General features: G+C 37.3%; 1 protein-coding gene across 7 annotated transcripts in view; it reads left to right on the top strand.

Moving 5' to 3' along the window:
• Nucleotides 1-12,687, top strand: part of LOC136699210 (uncharacterized) — a 58,075-nt gene extending 45,388 nt beyond the window's left edge. For 5 of the 7 annotated variants that reach the window (XM_066673726.1, XM_066673730.1, XM_066673728.1 and 2 more), the window contains 17 exons: nt 1,876-1,962; nt 2,137-2,205; nt 2,310-2,443; nt 2,541-2,654; nt 2,732-2,789; nt 3,233-3,316; nt 3,441-3,581; nt 3,669-3,917; nt 4,450-4,569; nt 4,662-4,757; nt 4,867-4,941; nt 6,191-6,324; nt 7,402-7,530; nt 9,382-9,439; nt 9,561-9,641; nt 10,617-10,694; nt 10,785-12,687. In XM_066673726.1, coding sequence (XP_066529823.1) covers nt 1,876-1,962; nt 2,137-2,205; nt 2,310-2,443; nt 2,541-2,654; nt 2,732-2,789; nt 3,233-3,316; nt 3,441-3,581; nt 3,669-3,917; nt 4,450-4,569; nt 4,662-4,757; nt 4,867-4,941; nt 6,191-6,324; nt 7,402-7,530; nt 9,382-9,439; nt 9,561-9,641; nt 10,617-10,694; nt 10,785-12,316 — 3,239 coding nt within the window. In that variant the 3' untranslated portion in view covers nt 12,317-12,687. The remainder of the gene's footprint in view (nt 1-1,875; nt 1,963-2,136; nt 2,206-2,309; nt 2,444-2,540; nt 2,655-2,731; nt 2,790-3,232; nt 3,317-3,440; nt 3,582-3,668; nt 3,918-4,449; nt 4,570-4,661; nt 4,758-4,866; nt 4,942-6,190; nt 6,325-7,401; nt 7,531-9,381; nt 9,440-9,560; nt 9,642-10,616; nt 10,695-10,784) is intronic. The other 2 variants (XM_066673729.1, XM_066673731.1) reach the window with 2 other exon arrangements.
• The last annotated feature ends 1,304 nt before the right edge of the window (nt 12,688-13,991 follow it).

Raw genomic sequence — 13,991 nt, 5'->3', positions numbered from 1 at the left:
GTTTGGGGTCATTGTCCTGCTGGAAGACCCATGACTTAGGATGCGAACCTAGCTTTCTGACACTGGGCTTTACATTGTGACACAGAATCCTTTGGCAATCTTCAGATTTCATGATGCCTTGCACATAGTCAAGGCACGCAGTACAAGAGGCAGCAAAACAACCCCACCCTGTAGCTTACTCGAATACATTTTGGAAAAATGCAGTCTAGCATTTTTATTTCTGTGTCAGCAGTGGAATCCTCCTGGGTCTCCTCCCATAGTGTTTCATTTCTTTCAAATGTCTACTGAAAATTCACACTGACAATGATGCATCCTGATACTGCAGGACAGCTTGAATTTTTTGGAACTTGATTGGGGCTGCTTATCCACCATCCGGACTATCCTGCATTGCAATCTTTCATCAATTTTTCTCTTCCGTCCACGTCCAGGGAGATTAGCTACAGTGCCATGGGTTGTAAACTTGATTATGTTGCACACTGTGGACAAAGGAACATCAAGATCTCTGGAGTGGTAACCTTGATATTTTGGATCTCGAGTCCTCAGACAGTTATCTTCTCTTTCTGTTCTCCACATTTAGTGTGGCACACAATGCAAAGATTGAGTCAAATTCTCTTCTTTTTTATCTTGTTTCAGGTGTGATTTTTTTTTTTTTTTTTTTTTTTTTTTTTTTTTTAAATATAAATATTGCCCACACCTGTTACTTTTTAAAGTCGTTTTGGATAAAAGCGTCTGCCAAATGCATAAATGTAAATGTACTTGGCATAGGTGAGTTTAATCGAGCATCACATGCTTGAAACAGTTATTTGCTCACAATTTTAAAAAGGTGCCAATCATTTTGTTTGGCCCATTTTTGGAGTTTTGTGTAAAATTATATCTATTTTGGATTTCTAGTTTTATTTTTTTTTTTTTTATTTTTTTTTTTTTAAACCTGTTTTTTGTGTTGTTCTAATACACACACAGAAAATAAACATGTGTATTACAAAACATGTGTAATTGCAATAATGTTCTGGGAAATACTTCATTAGCGACATTAGTGTTACTAACGTGTGTGCGCTGTGCTGGTACAAGCTGATCAAGCACAGCAATGATGCTGGAGTTTTTAATTGGCCAGCTAACATGACATTACAGCTGTAACCGCTAATGCATCTGACTAGCCAGGTACATTGTCATACAGGCATCCCACTGTAAAATCCTAGGCCTTATACTTGGATCAAAGGTAAGTGTTTTAAGACCTCTGGGCTAGAGGGTGGCCAACACAAACTCTACAGCATCTGAGTCTCTGATTTTACATTTGCAGTGTATGCCAACAAGGTAGGTGTGTGTTATAGAGTGGACTATAAGGGAACACAGTGTTCAGAATATGCTGTAGCACTGTTGTGTCTTATCCACTTTAACCAACGTATTGCACACCACTACATCAGTGATTTTGTTACTTCAGGTGCGTAGCCACGCGTGGGCAAACTGATAAAACCCACCTAGTCAATCTTTTGCAAATTCGTAAAGTCTCATGTGGACATGCTCCTTTAATGTTCTGCGCACATTTCCATGAGCCAGACTCAAAGCTGGAGCATGATGGAGGTGAGGGGAGTATGAGGAACACGCTGCCACTTCTTTCTTTTTGTGACTTCAGTAAGGCGCATGCCCTCCCCTCCAAAGCCCACGTGCACACACACACAGAGGAACAAAGTTCTGCACACCCAATTTTGCCAAAGCCCACCCAACAATCAATGTCTTGCTATGCTGCTACTGTGTTGCTTTAATGAAACAAACATTGTTGGTTGTTTTTTTATTTTTATTTTTTATTTTTTATTTTTTTTTGCAATTCATTACTGAGTTGGAATCAAATTGTAATGTCTGTGATGAAATATGTTTTAGTGTGTACCCAGTCCATCCTAACAAAGGAGACCAGGCCACAGTTTACTGCACCTCCACACTTTTACCGTTTTCTGAACTTGTCCCAAGGTTTGTGCTACTTATGAAGAAAACAATAATTTTACTTTTGTAAAAAAAAAAAAAAAAGAAAAATTGTGACACATTTTCCTATTGCAGTGTATTCCAAGAGATGCTGTGAAATAATGCTTTGCACATTTTTGTTCTCAAACTGCTAACACTGTTTTTTAATATTTTCCCTGACAGTGGGAGGACAAAGCAATGCCTATATATTTCTCAAATTGCGGAATCTTCTCAGTACCCAACCAATTATAGGTATGTAAGCTTCCAAAAGATTCTCTTCGGATGTTGTAAATGCTTTTTTCAGAAATTTACCCTGCAAGGTTTATTTTGTTCCTGTTTGTTCTTTCCCCCTTTAGGTCTCTCTAACATACTGGAATGCCGATCAACAGCTCGGCCTACTTTTTTCCTCTGTCTGAACTGTGCTGAAAAGATCAGCACCAAGAACTTTTGCTACCATATGACAAGTGAGCGGCATCAGCACATTTCCATTGTGAGTGGAAGGGGTCTTTTTACAATGATCAAATGTTGTTCCACTTAATATATTCTGTGTAAATTGCATATGTTCTGATAGGTTTTACATTTTTCAGATGGTTCAGTACCCTAGGATATTTCAGGAGTGGCAAGGCCAGACCAGTCTTACGAGCACTATTCGTGACTTGGCTAAGATATTAGCATTGATGGAGCAGGGCCTAGATGCCAAGGTAGATTATTAAGAATTACAAACTATGAACTTTGTTTTGACTAGCCTTCATTTCACAAAGTTTTTTGTTTTATACAGGTCATTAAGCTTGACCAAAAGCAGTATGAGAGTGTAGAGTCAGCAGACTTTATCAGTGGTGAGTATGTCTGTATGTGATGATCTGCATGTGAAATATACCATTCAAAAGGAAATCATCATAGGGTTATTTAGAAGAGTGGGCATAGCAAGGCTTTATCGCCCACTGGAGTTGATGTTGAGGACAAAGTGAGGTTTAATCACTCCACAGATTTCCCAGTGTAGGCATAGCAAGATTAAACCACTCTGTATAAGGTGCCATAATGAGGTTTAATCACTGCGAGATCAAACTTATGTCATAGCAAGGTGTAACGTCTCCATGTATCCTTTTCACAGATGATTTGTGGCCAATGGTTGTCTGGCAAAATTGGCCTTGCCTGGTTTTATTTATACATTTTCATGTTTGTTTAGGAATTACTTTGGGAAATAATGTTTGGGGATTTGTGCAACAATTTCATTTTACAGATAATTTTGATCTGTGTTTTATGTGTTTGTACATTTTAGCAATTGAAATGCTGCAAACAATATATGGACCAGAGCAAAGCCAAAGTTCTCTGCCTCTACATTTTGCAAGTCCAAGTATTAGAGGTAGTGTAACACCACAGTCACAGTGCAGTGTACCTTTCCACTACATTCAGCTGCAGTCATAATTAATATTTTAATCTGCATTTGAATACACATGTCATGTGATGGATGCCTTTCTGTGCTCCAGAAATATTTGCAGCAAGATTACTGCAAGAATATGTAGAGACTGCTAGAGAAACGCACAGATATCAGCCTCAGCAAAGCTGTGACATCAATCCAAGTCAATCACAACACAGACCTGGGCACCTTAGGGAAGCAGCAGAGGGAGGTGAGATCATGGAAACTAAACCAAATAATTTGTCCTGTTCTAGTTAGAAATGTTCTAAAACTGAATTAATGTGTATGATTTTTACAGGTTTTGATTGTATGCAAGGCAGCATTTATCAAAGATCTGAAGTCAATAACCTCACTAGGAACTTGATAAAAACTTCTGAGAGCTCTCAAAAAACCACAAAGGACTCAGAAAAGGAAGCTGTTCAGGCAAGACAGACTCTGCATCAGTTTATATCACAGAAAAGCCTTTCAACAGAAACCAATAGCAGAAACACTGGGCTTCACTCTTCTAAGACACATACTGAAAGTACACTGGAAACACCTGTTACAGGTGAGTAGTTATATTTAGTATTCCTTAAGAAATATCCTCTATGTGTAACTAGAGAATATAGGTGGTGATGTTCTCTTTCATTTTTCTAATGAAGGTTTCTATACGGTACAATTAAACATTGATTACATTCAAAACAGAGTATGTATGGGTCTGTGACGCACTGGCTTATGTGGAAGAAATCCTATTTTATGTGAAGTCTAGTAAAGGAAATGTTTATAACATATACTCATGGAGAAGGATGGTTCATGTTACATTTATGAATTTACTTACATGAATGAGATATTAATAATGAAGTAGAAGAATATCAAATTAAATTGTAATACTTGCTAACAAGTCAGTCATATATTATCAAGTTAACAAAACAATTATGTAAGTTGCTGGAGTGTTGCTCTAACCTTGGACCACTTTCTCTTATTCATCTCCATTGACAACTGTTAATTTACAGGACAACAGTCTTTGGTATTGTTTTCTTCTTGGTGACACAACTTCTTTTATTTATTTATTACTGTTTCTGATATGATTTTTTTCCCAGGTCATTTAAATCCACTTGAATTACAGTCTTCACAGACGCCTAACAAGGGGTTAACAGAAATAACTATACACAGCTCGCCTGTGATGTGTATAAAACAGGAGAAACCTGATTTTGATGAAGGTAAAAAAAAAATTAAAAAAGTATAACATTTTTAACTTTTTTTTTTTTTTTTTGTAACAGATAAAATGATGTCTTTGTGGTGTTTTTTTAAGGTAGAACCAAAAATACTGGCTGCTTGATCTTTTCTCCCCCCCTAGTTCCTCAGTTGTCTTGTGGCTTTGGAACGCCTAGTCCTAAAGAACCCACAGGTAAGAATAGTTTAAGAGTATGGCACAAATTGTTTTAAAATGCTTTGGGCATTTCAATTGGCATTCATTCTTTTGGGACATGATGAATTAATAAATCTTGTTTACACAGGGAATCAGCTCAAGCACACAGAGCAACTGAAGAAATACATAAACAGCAAAAGAAAAGCGACAGATGCTATTGTTGGTAGGTATATACAATATAAAAATATTCAACACAAAATGAATCATGAATTGGCCATCCATAACGTTTGCTTGGATTTATCAGAAGAATGTGTTCAGTGTTATGTGAATAAAAAATTAAATATGTTTTAAAAACGTGTGTAACCAAAAGTGTCTGAACCAAATTGAGGGCCATTGAAAGACTGTTCTGAGGATGCTACCTAATAAAAAGTGGAATGTGCAATATTGTTGGTACTGTTATGGCAATATCTAAGTATCACCAGAAGGAAGATCGATGCTCAAAGAATTCTTCGGAGAAACTAGAGGAATAAAGGCACGGAGTCAAGAATTCTCTCCAATCTCTAGTTTATTGATCAAAATCATTAAAAAAATGTCCGTGCGGAATTTCACAAACGTCCGGGATTTTGTTTTTCTAGAGCTTACATAGAATTACGAGAAGCGTTTTGTTCACAAACTAGTCCCGCCCTCCCCTACTCCATTTGGTTTGCTTGAGTGAGAAGGGGGTGTGGTGAAGTAGCCTAAAATCTTCGGATTGGACGGTCTAACTATAGAGCTAACGTTATTGGTCGATACCCTTCTCTGTAAACATTTAATTGACCAGTCTGCACGTCAGTAATCGCCCCCCCGGAGATGTGTCCTCTTTTTCACCATCTCAGATCTGGTCACCCTAAACAAGTTCTTTCAGGTCACAAGTACACTAAGGCCTACATAATCTAGTAAGATTTAATCAAGATTAATCAATACAATTACTCCCTGAATATATTGTGTCATTAGTTATTATTAATCATTACTCATTGGTGTTAATCTGCATTTTCCCATCACAGGTACATACTATGTTAACCAGCTCATGTTGTCAGTCACATTGTCTCTAAATGTAATAAGTTTAGTTAATGGCAGTTGGAAGGGTACCTGTACTAGAGAGGCTTCAGCCTCTCCTGGACAACAGATTCAACTGAACAAGCTTCAGCTGTCATATTAAAGTTATGTCCCAAATTCAATTTAACTCACATGTTTTTGTTACTTTAGAACATATAGACATTATGCATGGGTACCATAATCCTAACTTGAGTCATGAGGGAGAAAAAATATATAAGTTAATGTGGGAAATCAGATCATTAAGCCAAAAGTAAAATTGAATCATTAAATGTTCAGTAAAATTGTATAGTTAGATAATTAAATAATACTGGACATGACAAAAGACTCATATCATGATTTGATAACTACCTTCCCCTTTTTTTTCATGTCTGTCACAGGTCTGAGCTCACTGATAGTGTGCCAAAGTGAAGGTCAGGCTCCACTGTACTTCTGTGTGCCCTGCTCCAGCAAACTTGACCATGACTTGATCATCAACCACCTGCTGAAACCAGGTCACAGAGAGAGTCATCTGGTGGGTCTCCTTGGCTAAAACAAAAACCCAGACACCAAGGTTTTTTTGCTCCTAAATCATAATAATTCAAACCTGTGAATAATTCAGCTTTGTGTTCATGTTATGCAAAGATCTAAAACACTTATCACCATAAAGCCCAAGACATTTGCAGTTCGTTTTTAAGATTTTCAAACTTTGTGAAATTCGCGCATCTTACACAGAAAAGTACTTTGATTCATGCATTCATACATGGCAGTAAAATCCTGATAAATAGGATTCAGCACTAGTAGCCAATGGATTGTACATTATTTAAAAGTACTTTTTCCTTCAAATAACACAAAACATCACAGGTATGGCAGAAAAATATATCTTTTGTGGAATATTTATAAAAAAGTGATAAAGTGATGGGAGTTAAATCCTGATTATTCCGTTTTCCCACTTCCAGCTTTTCTACATTTGTGGATAATGGCTCTCAAAGTGTTTTTTCTGAAGTCCTAGAGCCTTAGTGATGGCTTTGTAACCTTTCCAGACTGGTACATTTCAGTTTCTCTTTATGTATCTCTTTAGAATGTGGAGTCTTGTGTTGATTTTGAGATATTTCGGCCCAGACACTAACAGACATTGTTGTTTATCTGTGGGGTGTTTTTTTTTGTTTGTTTGTTTTTTTTTTGTTTTTTTCTCATATATGTGTGAGAGAGAGAGAACTGCAAAAATGAGGGGAAATACAGACATTCTGATGTTTTGGTCAGGTCAAAAAAAAAAACACTTTTAAGCTACTAGTAATAATTGCATGCTGTTATTCTGTGCACGATCACTGCAGGTTATGATACATTTTCTTGATTGTAAGTGTTTGTGATGTTTAAGGTGGGTAGCACCAAGAAAATAAGATATGCCTATATGCATGCCGTTTAATTTGATTTCTGGGTTCCTGTCAAAATAGGTGTTTGTTGGCTTCACTGAGTGACAAATATTACTAGACACTCTGTAAGCACTCAAAGATAGAGTTTAAAAGAATACATGGAAAGTGGCCTTAAAGTGGATTCATTTGTTATTCAGAGGTTTAATCAATTTTTACAATGTTTGTGTTTGTGTCTTCAGAGGCATCGTTACCCATGGTTGTTTGATAGCTGGTCTGATTCTGATACTAGAACCCAAAAATCACTGACACTTATGCAGCTTGCTTACCAAGTGGAGCAGACCTTTGAAGATGAGCCAGGCCAGCTACAGGTAAACAACTAGACACTTATAATAGAAATGGAGCATCTGCTTGTTATGGGAATTGTAAAGAGGATATATTAAAGCCTCTGGGAAATCATTTTGAATTGCATTATTATTATTATTATTTTTAGTCATTCTAAACTTGGGTGTTATGTGAAACAAAGCAAAGTTTAGATAAACACAAAACAGAAATATGATATATCTCTCTTCAACAAGGACCAAAAATATGCTCCTCAGAGCTCTCTGAGAACAATGTGGGCGTTGTCCAAAATACTAATAACAGTGTGTGACTGACAGCTTTCTATCACTAGAGAACAGAATGTTGTTTACATTACCATAGCAACACACAGCCTCAAGATAGAGCTAAAATTGCCATTTTACATAAGATACCCAGGTGGGTAGAATTGGCATTATACAGCAGTTCATGTACAAACATACGGACAAGGAATTCAAAGATGGTTCTGACGTGCCGGGAGCAAATAATTTGCACTCACAGTTGGCGACAGACTGGTAGGTTTCTTGCGTCTCCAGCAGAATTAAAAACGACAGACTTAAATATACACCTAGCTAGTTGTTAGCTGATCTTTCTGTTTTGGTAGTCATGTTCCAGCCTTAATGTCTTCCTGGGTGGCCTGTTGTGAGTCTATGTGCTTTTATAACTCAGTGGACATTCAGCTAATTGATGAAGAATTAGGAAAAAGATCAATAGTTGTGAGCATATGAAAAGTATAAAGATCCACTTATTAATAGGTCAGGCATGGGACTTTCCTCACAAAAAATAATATAGAGACATGTGCTTGTTTTAAACAAAAGAGTCTTATGAGACTCAGACATGAACTCTGTAGGAGAACGATGTGTAGAACAGCTTGAGATTGATTGCCTGGTACAGATGATAAGATAAGAGGACATGATAAGAGGTATTTCCTATGATATACTACATCCTTAGAAGATAAGGATACCTTTTTAATTGGGCTCCTATGGAATACAACCTAATTAAAAAAAATAGGAGGGGCGAGATGATCTCACCCCAAAAAGGTGCCTATGTAAACTGTGGTTTTTCCTGGTGTGTCTTTGGTGAGTGAGTGCTCTGGAGGTCTTCTGGGACTGCTCCCCAATGCTTTAAGAAAATAAACCTGCTGATCTTCCAAGAGGTCGTCTTCAAGTATTTTTTTTTAAAAACTAGAAACTTTATTTGAACTTATTCTTTCAAGTATTATAGTTAGACTAGATAAAAGACTAACACGTCGTGGTAACGATATAATTAGGTAAGGTAAGGAAGAACACTTGCACATTTAAAAACACTGTACATTAATGAATACTGCTTTTGCAAAACACCGCGACCCTAAAATGGAAAAGCAGAAAAGATGTATGTATGCTTTTGCAAAACACATCTCTATTTTTAATAAATTATTTCAGGTCATAATCCAGTTTAGAGTTGCATGTGCATCCAGGTAAAGCACACACACAAAATGCTGGCATAGCTTGGTGGATAGCTAGCTCACTCGCCAAGATGACTACTAAGCTTTAGCTCACCAGTCTCTTCGACACAGAGGAGGCACAGCTATGGTTGCCTTGTGATTGGTCAAGGTAATACTGACATACACATTACCCACTTTTAGGACTGCCCATTCTACATTGAGAAGAGAGAAGTACTAGCCATAATTGAGGAGAGATTTATCGTATATCTGTTTTATGTTTTTTATTTAAACTTTGCTGAACATTCCACATAATTTAGAATTATACAAAAAAGTCTAAATTAGTTCCCAGGGGCTTTAATACATTTTATATTACAGTTTGGAGATGGTCCTTGATATGTTGTTGTTTATGAATTTTGAATATGTTTTGTTTTGCATGTTGTAGGAGATAGAAGTGGAATGTGCTAGCTTCAAGGAAATAAAGGACCTGTCATTTGACAAAGGTAACAAATATTAAATGATACTAAAAGTAAATTGGCTCCTACAGACTAACCCTGTTACTTTTTCAAGTTGTTCATTTTTATCCACATTTCCACATTTCCTTCTACTGTTTTTGTGTCTTAGCTATTGCACAGTTACAGAAAATTAGAAAAGAACAGAACCTTTGTGCTCTTCAAACCTATGTTTCTCCAAAGATGAACCCAGGTAAGAACTCTTAAATCTGTGTAAAGACACCAGAAAATGTTATCTGGATGCAGGCACTAAAAGTTACATTTATAATCAGTTGAATGAAGATCCATCTTATTTTTGTCCTGTCACCAATTGTTGTTAAGTTTATAGAGTTTATAAACAGTTTACATTTTATGACAACCTGTGTTTGAACAAGTGACTTAGCAACATCCTGCACTTGTCATATTGAAAAGACTTCGGTCATTAACGTCTGACTTTGTAATAACTGATTAAAATATCAAAAGCTCTCAATCTCCAAAACACAAGTTTCATTTTAAAAGGAGAACAGCTTCTAGTCTTAATTAAATCAGGTTAAGGTGTAACCTGGGTACATTCAAAGGAATACCAGGGAAATAGAAATGAATGCTCATAGAACTCTGATGTTTATAGTTTTAAGGGGCGATGAAACAATTACCCCTCTATTTTTTCACATACAATTTGCTTGGTTGGATCCCATTATTTCCATAACACACTACTATCATAGTAAAATATATGGTGTATACCATTAAGTTCAAGTGTGACATCATTTTAAGATGTAACACACTTTAAGACACCATTAAATTCAAGTAAAATGATTTTGTTTGTCTGATTGTTTGTTTATTTATTTATTATTATTTTATATTAATCCCTCATCTATGTTTAAAATACATTTCTACATTCTCCTGTTCTCTAGTTGTGGATTGCTAATGGCTTTTGTCAGGTTTAAATGAAATGAAAGATTTTAAAACTTAAGACTTTAAAACCCTGTTAATGTTTTATTATGACATGAATGTTCGACGGCAAATCTGACTTATATCGGGCAAGCCATATGAGGTTCTGGTTCATAATAGCTTGCTGGAATTAATATTCAGTTCATCTCTAATGTTTCTGTAGTACTAATGAACAAAGAATATATCAGTAAACGGGCCAAAAATTGACCAACTTGTGAGTTGTGTTATATATTTGTGGTAGTTTTAGTGAAACAGGAGAACGTGGAGACAGCATTGACAACCCCTGATTTATCAGAGCTTGCTGACTTACCCGACATGAGTAAGTTCCATTAAACCAAAAAAAATAATTCCAAATTTTTTACTGTGTTAATAAACTATAATTATTTGTTTATTTTTCATTTTTTTGTAGATGCACAGAGGCCAAGGACAGCTACAAAGCGCACGGCTGCTCAGTCAGATTCCTCTTGTCAGGCCCTCCCATTGTTTAAACAGATTAAACTTTTAAGGACTCTTTCTTCCAGTGAAGACATGCCTAGGCATCCTAGATCCTGGATGTTTGACCTCCAAACACCTAGTCCTCCTAGCCCACAGAATCCTACAAATAGTGTCACACCTGTCATGTATCCCAGTGAGTCATTACCTCAAAACCAGGACAAAGCTCAGAACACCAGCCATAATTATGTTGACCTGCCACATGTTTCTCTTTCCAGTTCTGAAACTAGTGCCACTAGACCCATAGAAAAGTACTCATGTCATGTCCAAAAGCCAACCACCTCAAACAAGGCCTCCCAGGAGTCACTGATTAAAGCCACACTTAAAAGCTCAGGCCCGGACACTCCTGTAATTCTTCTGAATGCATCCGACCCTTTATTATTGGCTCAGAAGCCTTTGGATTTCTGCTCTGATAAACCTGCTAAGCAGTCTGAATCAGTAGTAAACTGTTTAAAAAGACAGCGCTCAGAAAGTGAGGCTCCCTCTTTATTATCTGGGATTAAGCATTACCCTTCCAGTCAACTGCAACCATCCCCTCTGCTGCTGAATATTCCTGATCTTTCTGAAATTCCAGTAAAAAGAAGATGCACTGATAACCTTGTTAAACCAGCTGAAGAGCATTCTAATTTGTCCATAGGCCTTTCAGACACATCACAGATATCTCTTTCAAATTCCTCAGATAGTTCATACCCCAGGACTCGTACCGAGACACCTTCATACTTGGGTTTGCATGGAAACAGCAATGGACAATCTTTATCTATTCCCATTGGGGGACCTCAGCAAAAACCTCCGTGTACTGATACTGGGGCTCACTTTGTGGAGACACAGGGTCAGTCAATTGCTCGACTACATGAGAGGCCCTTGATAAAGAGGTCAAGTGAAAATTCATGGAATTATGAAAATCGACAGTTTAGCCCTGACACGCCTGATACAAAGCAAGTGGCTGCCCTCTCCAGTGAGACTAACAGGAAAATGCCAGCTAAAACCGCAAACATCTCAGCCTATGCTTGTAATGATAATTCTGCCATATCATACTCTCTTCCGGCACATGATAGGTATGCTAATTTGTATTTTCCTATGTCCTCTGGATGTGGCAGAACCACCTCTCTTACCAGTTCGGTGATACCTAGATATAACATGCCTTATCCATATCATGATTATAAGCAATCCGATTATCAACATGCCCCAGCCATTGCTTCGTATAGTGCTATAGCAAATAATTACGCTGCGGTAAATGATGAAAGTGCCATTAACACTCAGACTGGTAAAGAATTTATTTCTGCAGATGTTAGGCAAATGTACATCACAGATACTACCTCAGATCGTGCTTCCCAACAGGTTTATCAGTCTCAGCAGGTTTTCCAGCCCATCCAATATTTCCAGTCTCTAGAAGAGTATCAGGCCTACTGTGCTTTCTATGCTTACAATCAACCAAATCAACCAAACTAGACAACCTCCAGCGGAAGCATCTCTTCTGCTTATGGACACAAGCCCACCAGCTAGGTGACCACAAGAAAGTCTGACTTTTATTACTGAAAATTCTAATTTTCTAAGTTACTTTGTCTTTGCCTTTCTTTTCCAAATCGTTAGAAGACTGTACACTATATGTAGCCATGCAGAAAACGTTTTATTGGTCAGTATATCTATTTTCTACTGTGGCAAAAACTATGTATACCTCTAGCAAGCACTGTAAATTCAGACTTTAGTTTGGCCAGACAACCATCTTGTTCTGTTATGTACAATGTAAAGAACCTATGCATTGTTCTGTTTTTCTTTTAAATGTTTTTTTACCATAGGTGATAAAGTGTAATTTTTCAGATGTAGCATGATTAAAAACTCTGCTTTGTTAATTTCACAAAAAATTATCCTATTTATTTTTGTTGATTTTTTTAAAAATATTTTTTAACAAATTTTTTTTATATGGTTCTTTTAAATTCATGGTAACTATGCAATAATTTATCATGTATTAAGCATGTATCAGTAGCTTGGGCGGGGGGGGTATATTTGGTGTATACTGCAACAGAGCAAGTCAAACAACACAAGCAGTAATATACAAGTGTTAAAGTATAATGTGCATTTGGAATGCCATTATGACTGTACATTTCAGTCAGTACTCCAGAAGTGGAATGGTGTTGGTGCATCACCGGTAAAAGCTTTCTAATATTTAGCATGTAATTTTCCAGAAATTATGGTGTAACTTTCATTCATTCATTATCTGTAAGCGCTTATCCAGTTCAGGGTCGCGGTGGGTCCAGAGCCTACCTGGAATCATTGGGCGCAAGGTGGGAATACACCCTTTAGGGGGCGCCAGTCAACACAGGGCAACACACACACTCACACATTCACACCTACGGACACTTTTGAGTCGCCAATCCACCTTGGTGTAACTTTTTTTTTATCAGATATAAAGTGCAAGAAACTAATATTATTGTCCTTTTTTCATGGCAGTTGAGTCTGACAGCATACTTCCTGATGCTGATGTCAGATAAGCTATGGAGCATTTCCACGCTTCATCACAGGCTATAGGTCACCCCTACAGATCATAAAACTTATTCCGTTTTATGCTCATTTTGACCACAGCATTGAACAATACAACACATGGGAGCTCCCCTCACAATACTAATCCCCTTGCATTCTCCACAGAGGATGTGCATTCAGTGCTGTGTGGAGCAAATGCACAAGAAGCTGCTGGGCCAGAATCAGAATAACTTCAATTGTCATTTCGGCTGTACTTGAATAGTTGAAATGACTATTAAATTGATTCTTATTCTGGCCCAGATGGTATTACAAGATGTGTGTCGGACAGTTATTTTCAACCTATCACTGGCCCAGGCTGCTGTTCCTATATGCTGAAAGACCTCTACCATTGTACCAGTGCCTAAATGACCTGCTGCTGTATGCAGCAAAATGGCTTCTGCTCTGTTGCACTCGCACCTATCGTGATGACGATTTTGAGAAACTGGTTTTCAGTCATTTGAAGGTCATGCTGGCCATCTCTGGACCCAACAAATTCATATACACAAATTATAGTTCCTTGACAAGTTGCTATGTCACAATAACAAACTCTAATGCACAGCTCTCACCGCCCAGACTGGACCAGCCTCAGCTCACTGACACCTCACTA

The sequence above is a fragment of the Hoplias malabaricus genome, chromosome 6 (assembly GCF_029633855.1).
Source record: "Hoplias malabaricus isolate fHopMal1 chromosome 6, fHopMal1.hap1, whole genome shotgun sequence".
Taxonomy (NCBI): domain Eukaryota; kingdom Metazoa; phylum Chordata; class Actinopteri; order Characiformes; family Erythrinidae; genus Hoplias; species Hoplias malabaricus.
Note: the sequence above shows the minus strand (reverse complement) of the source record. Positions and strands in the feature narration are given on the sequence as shown.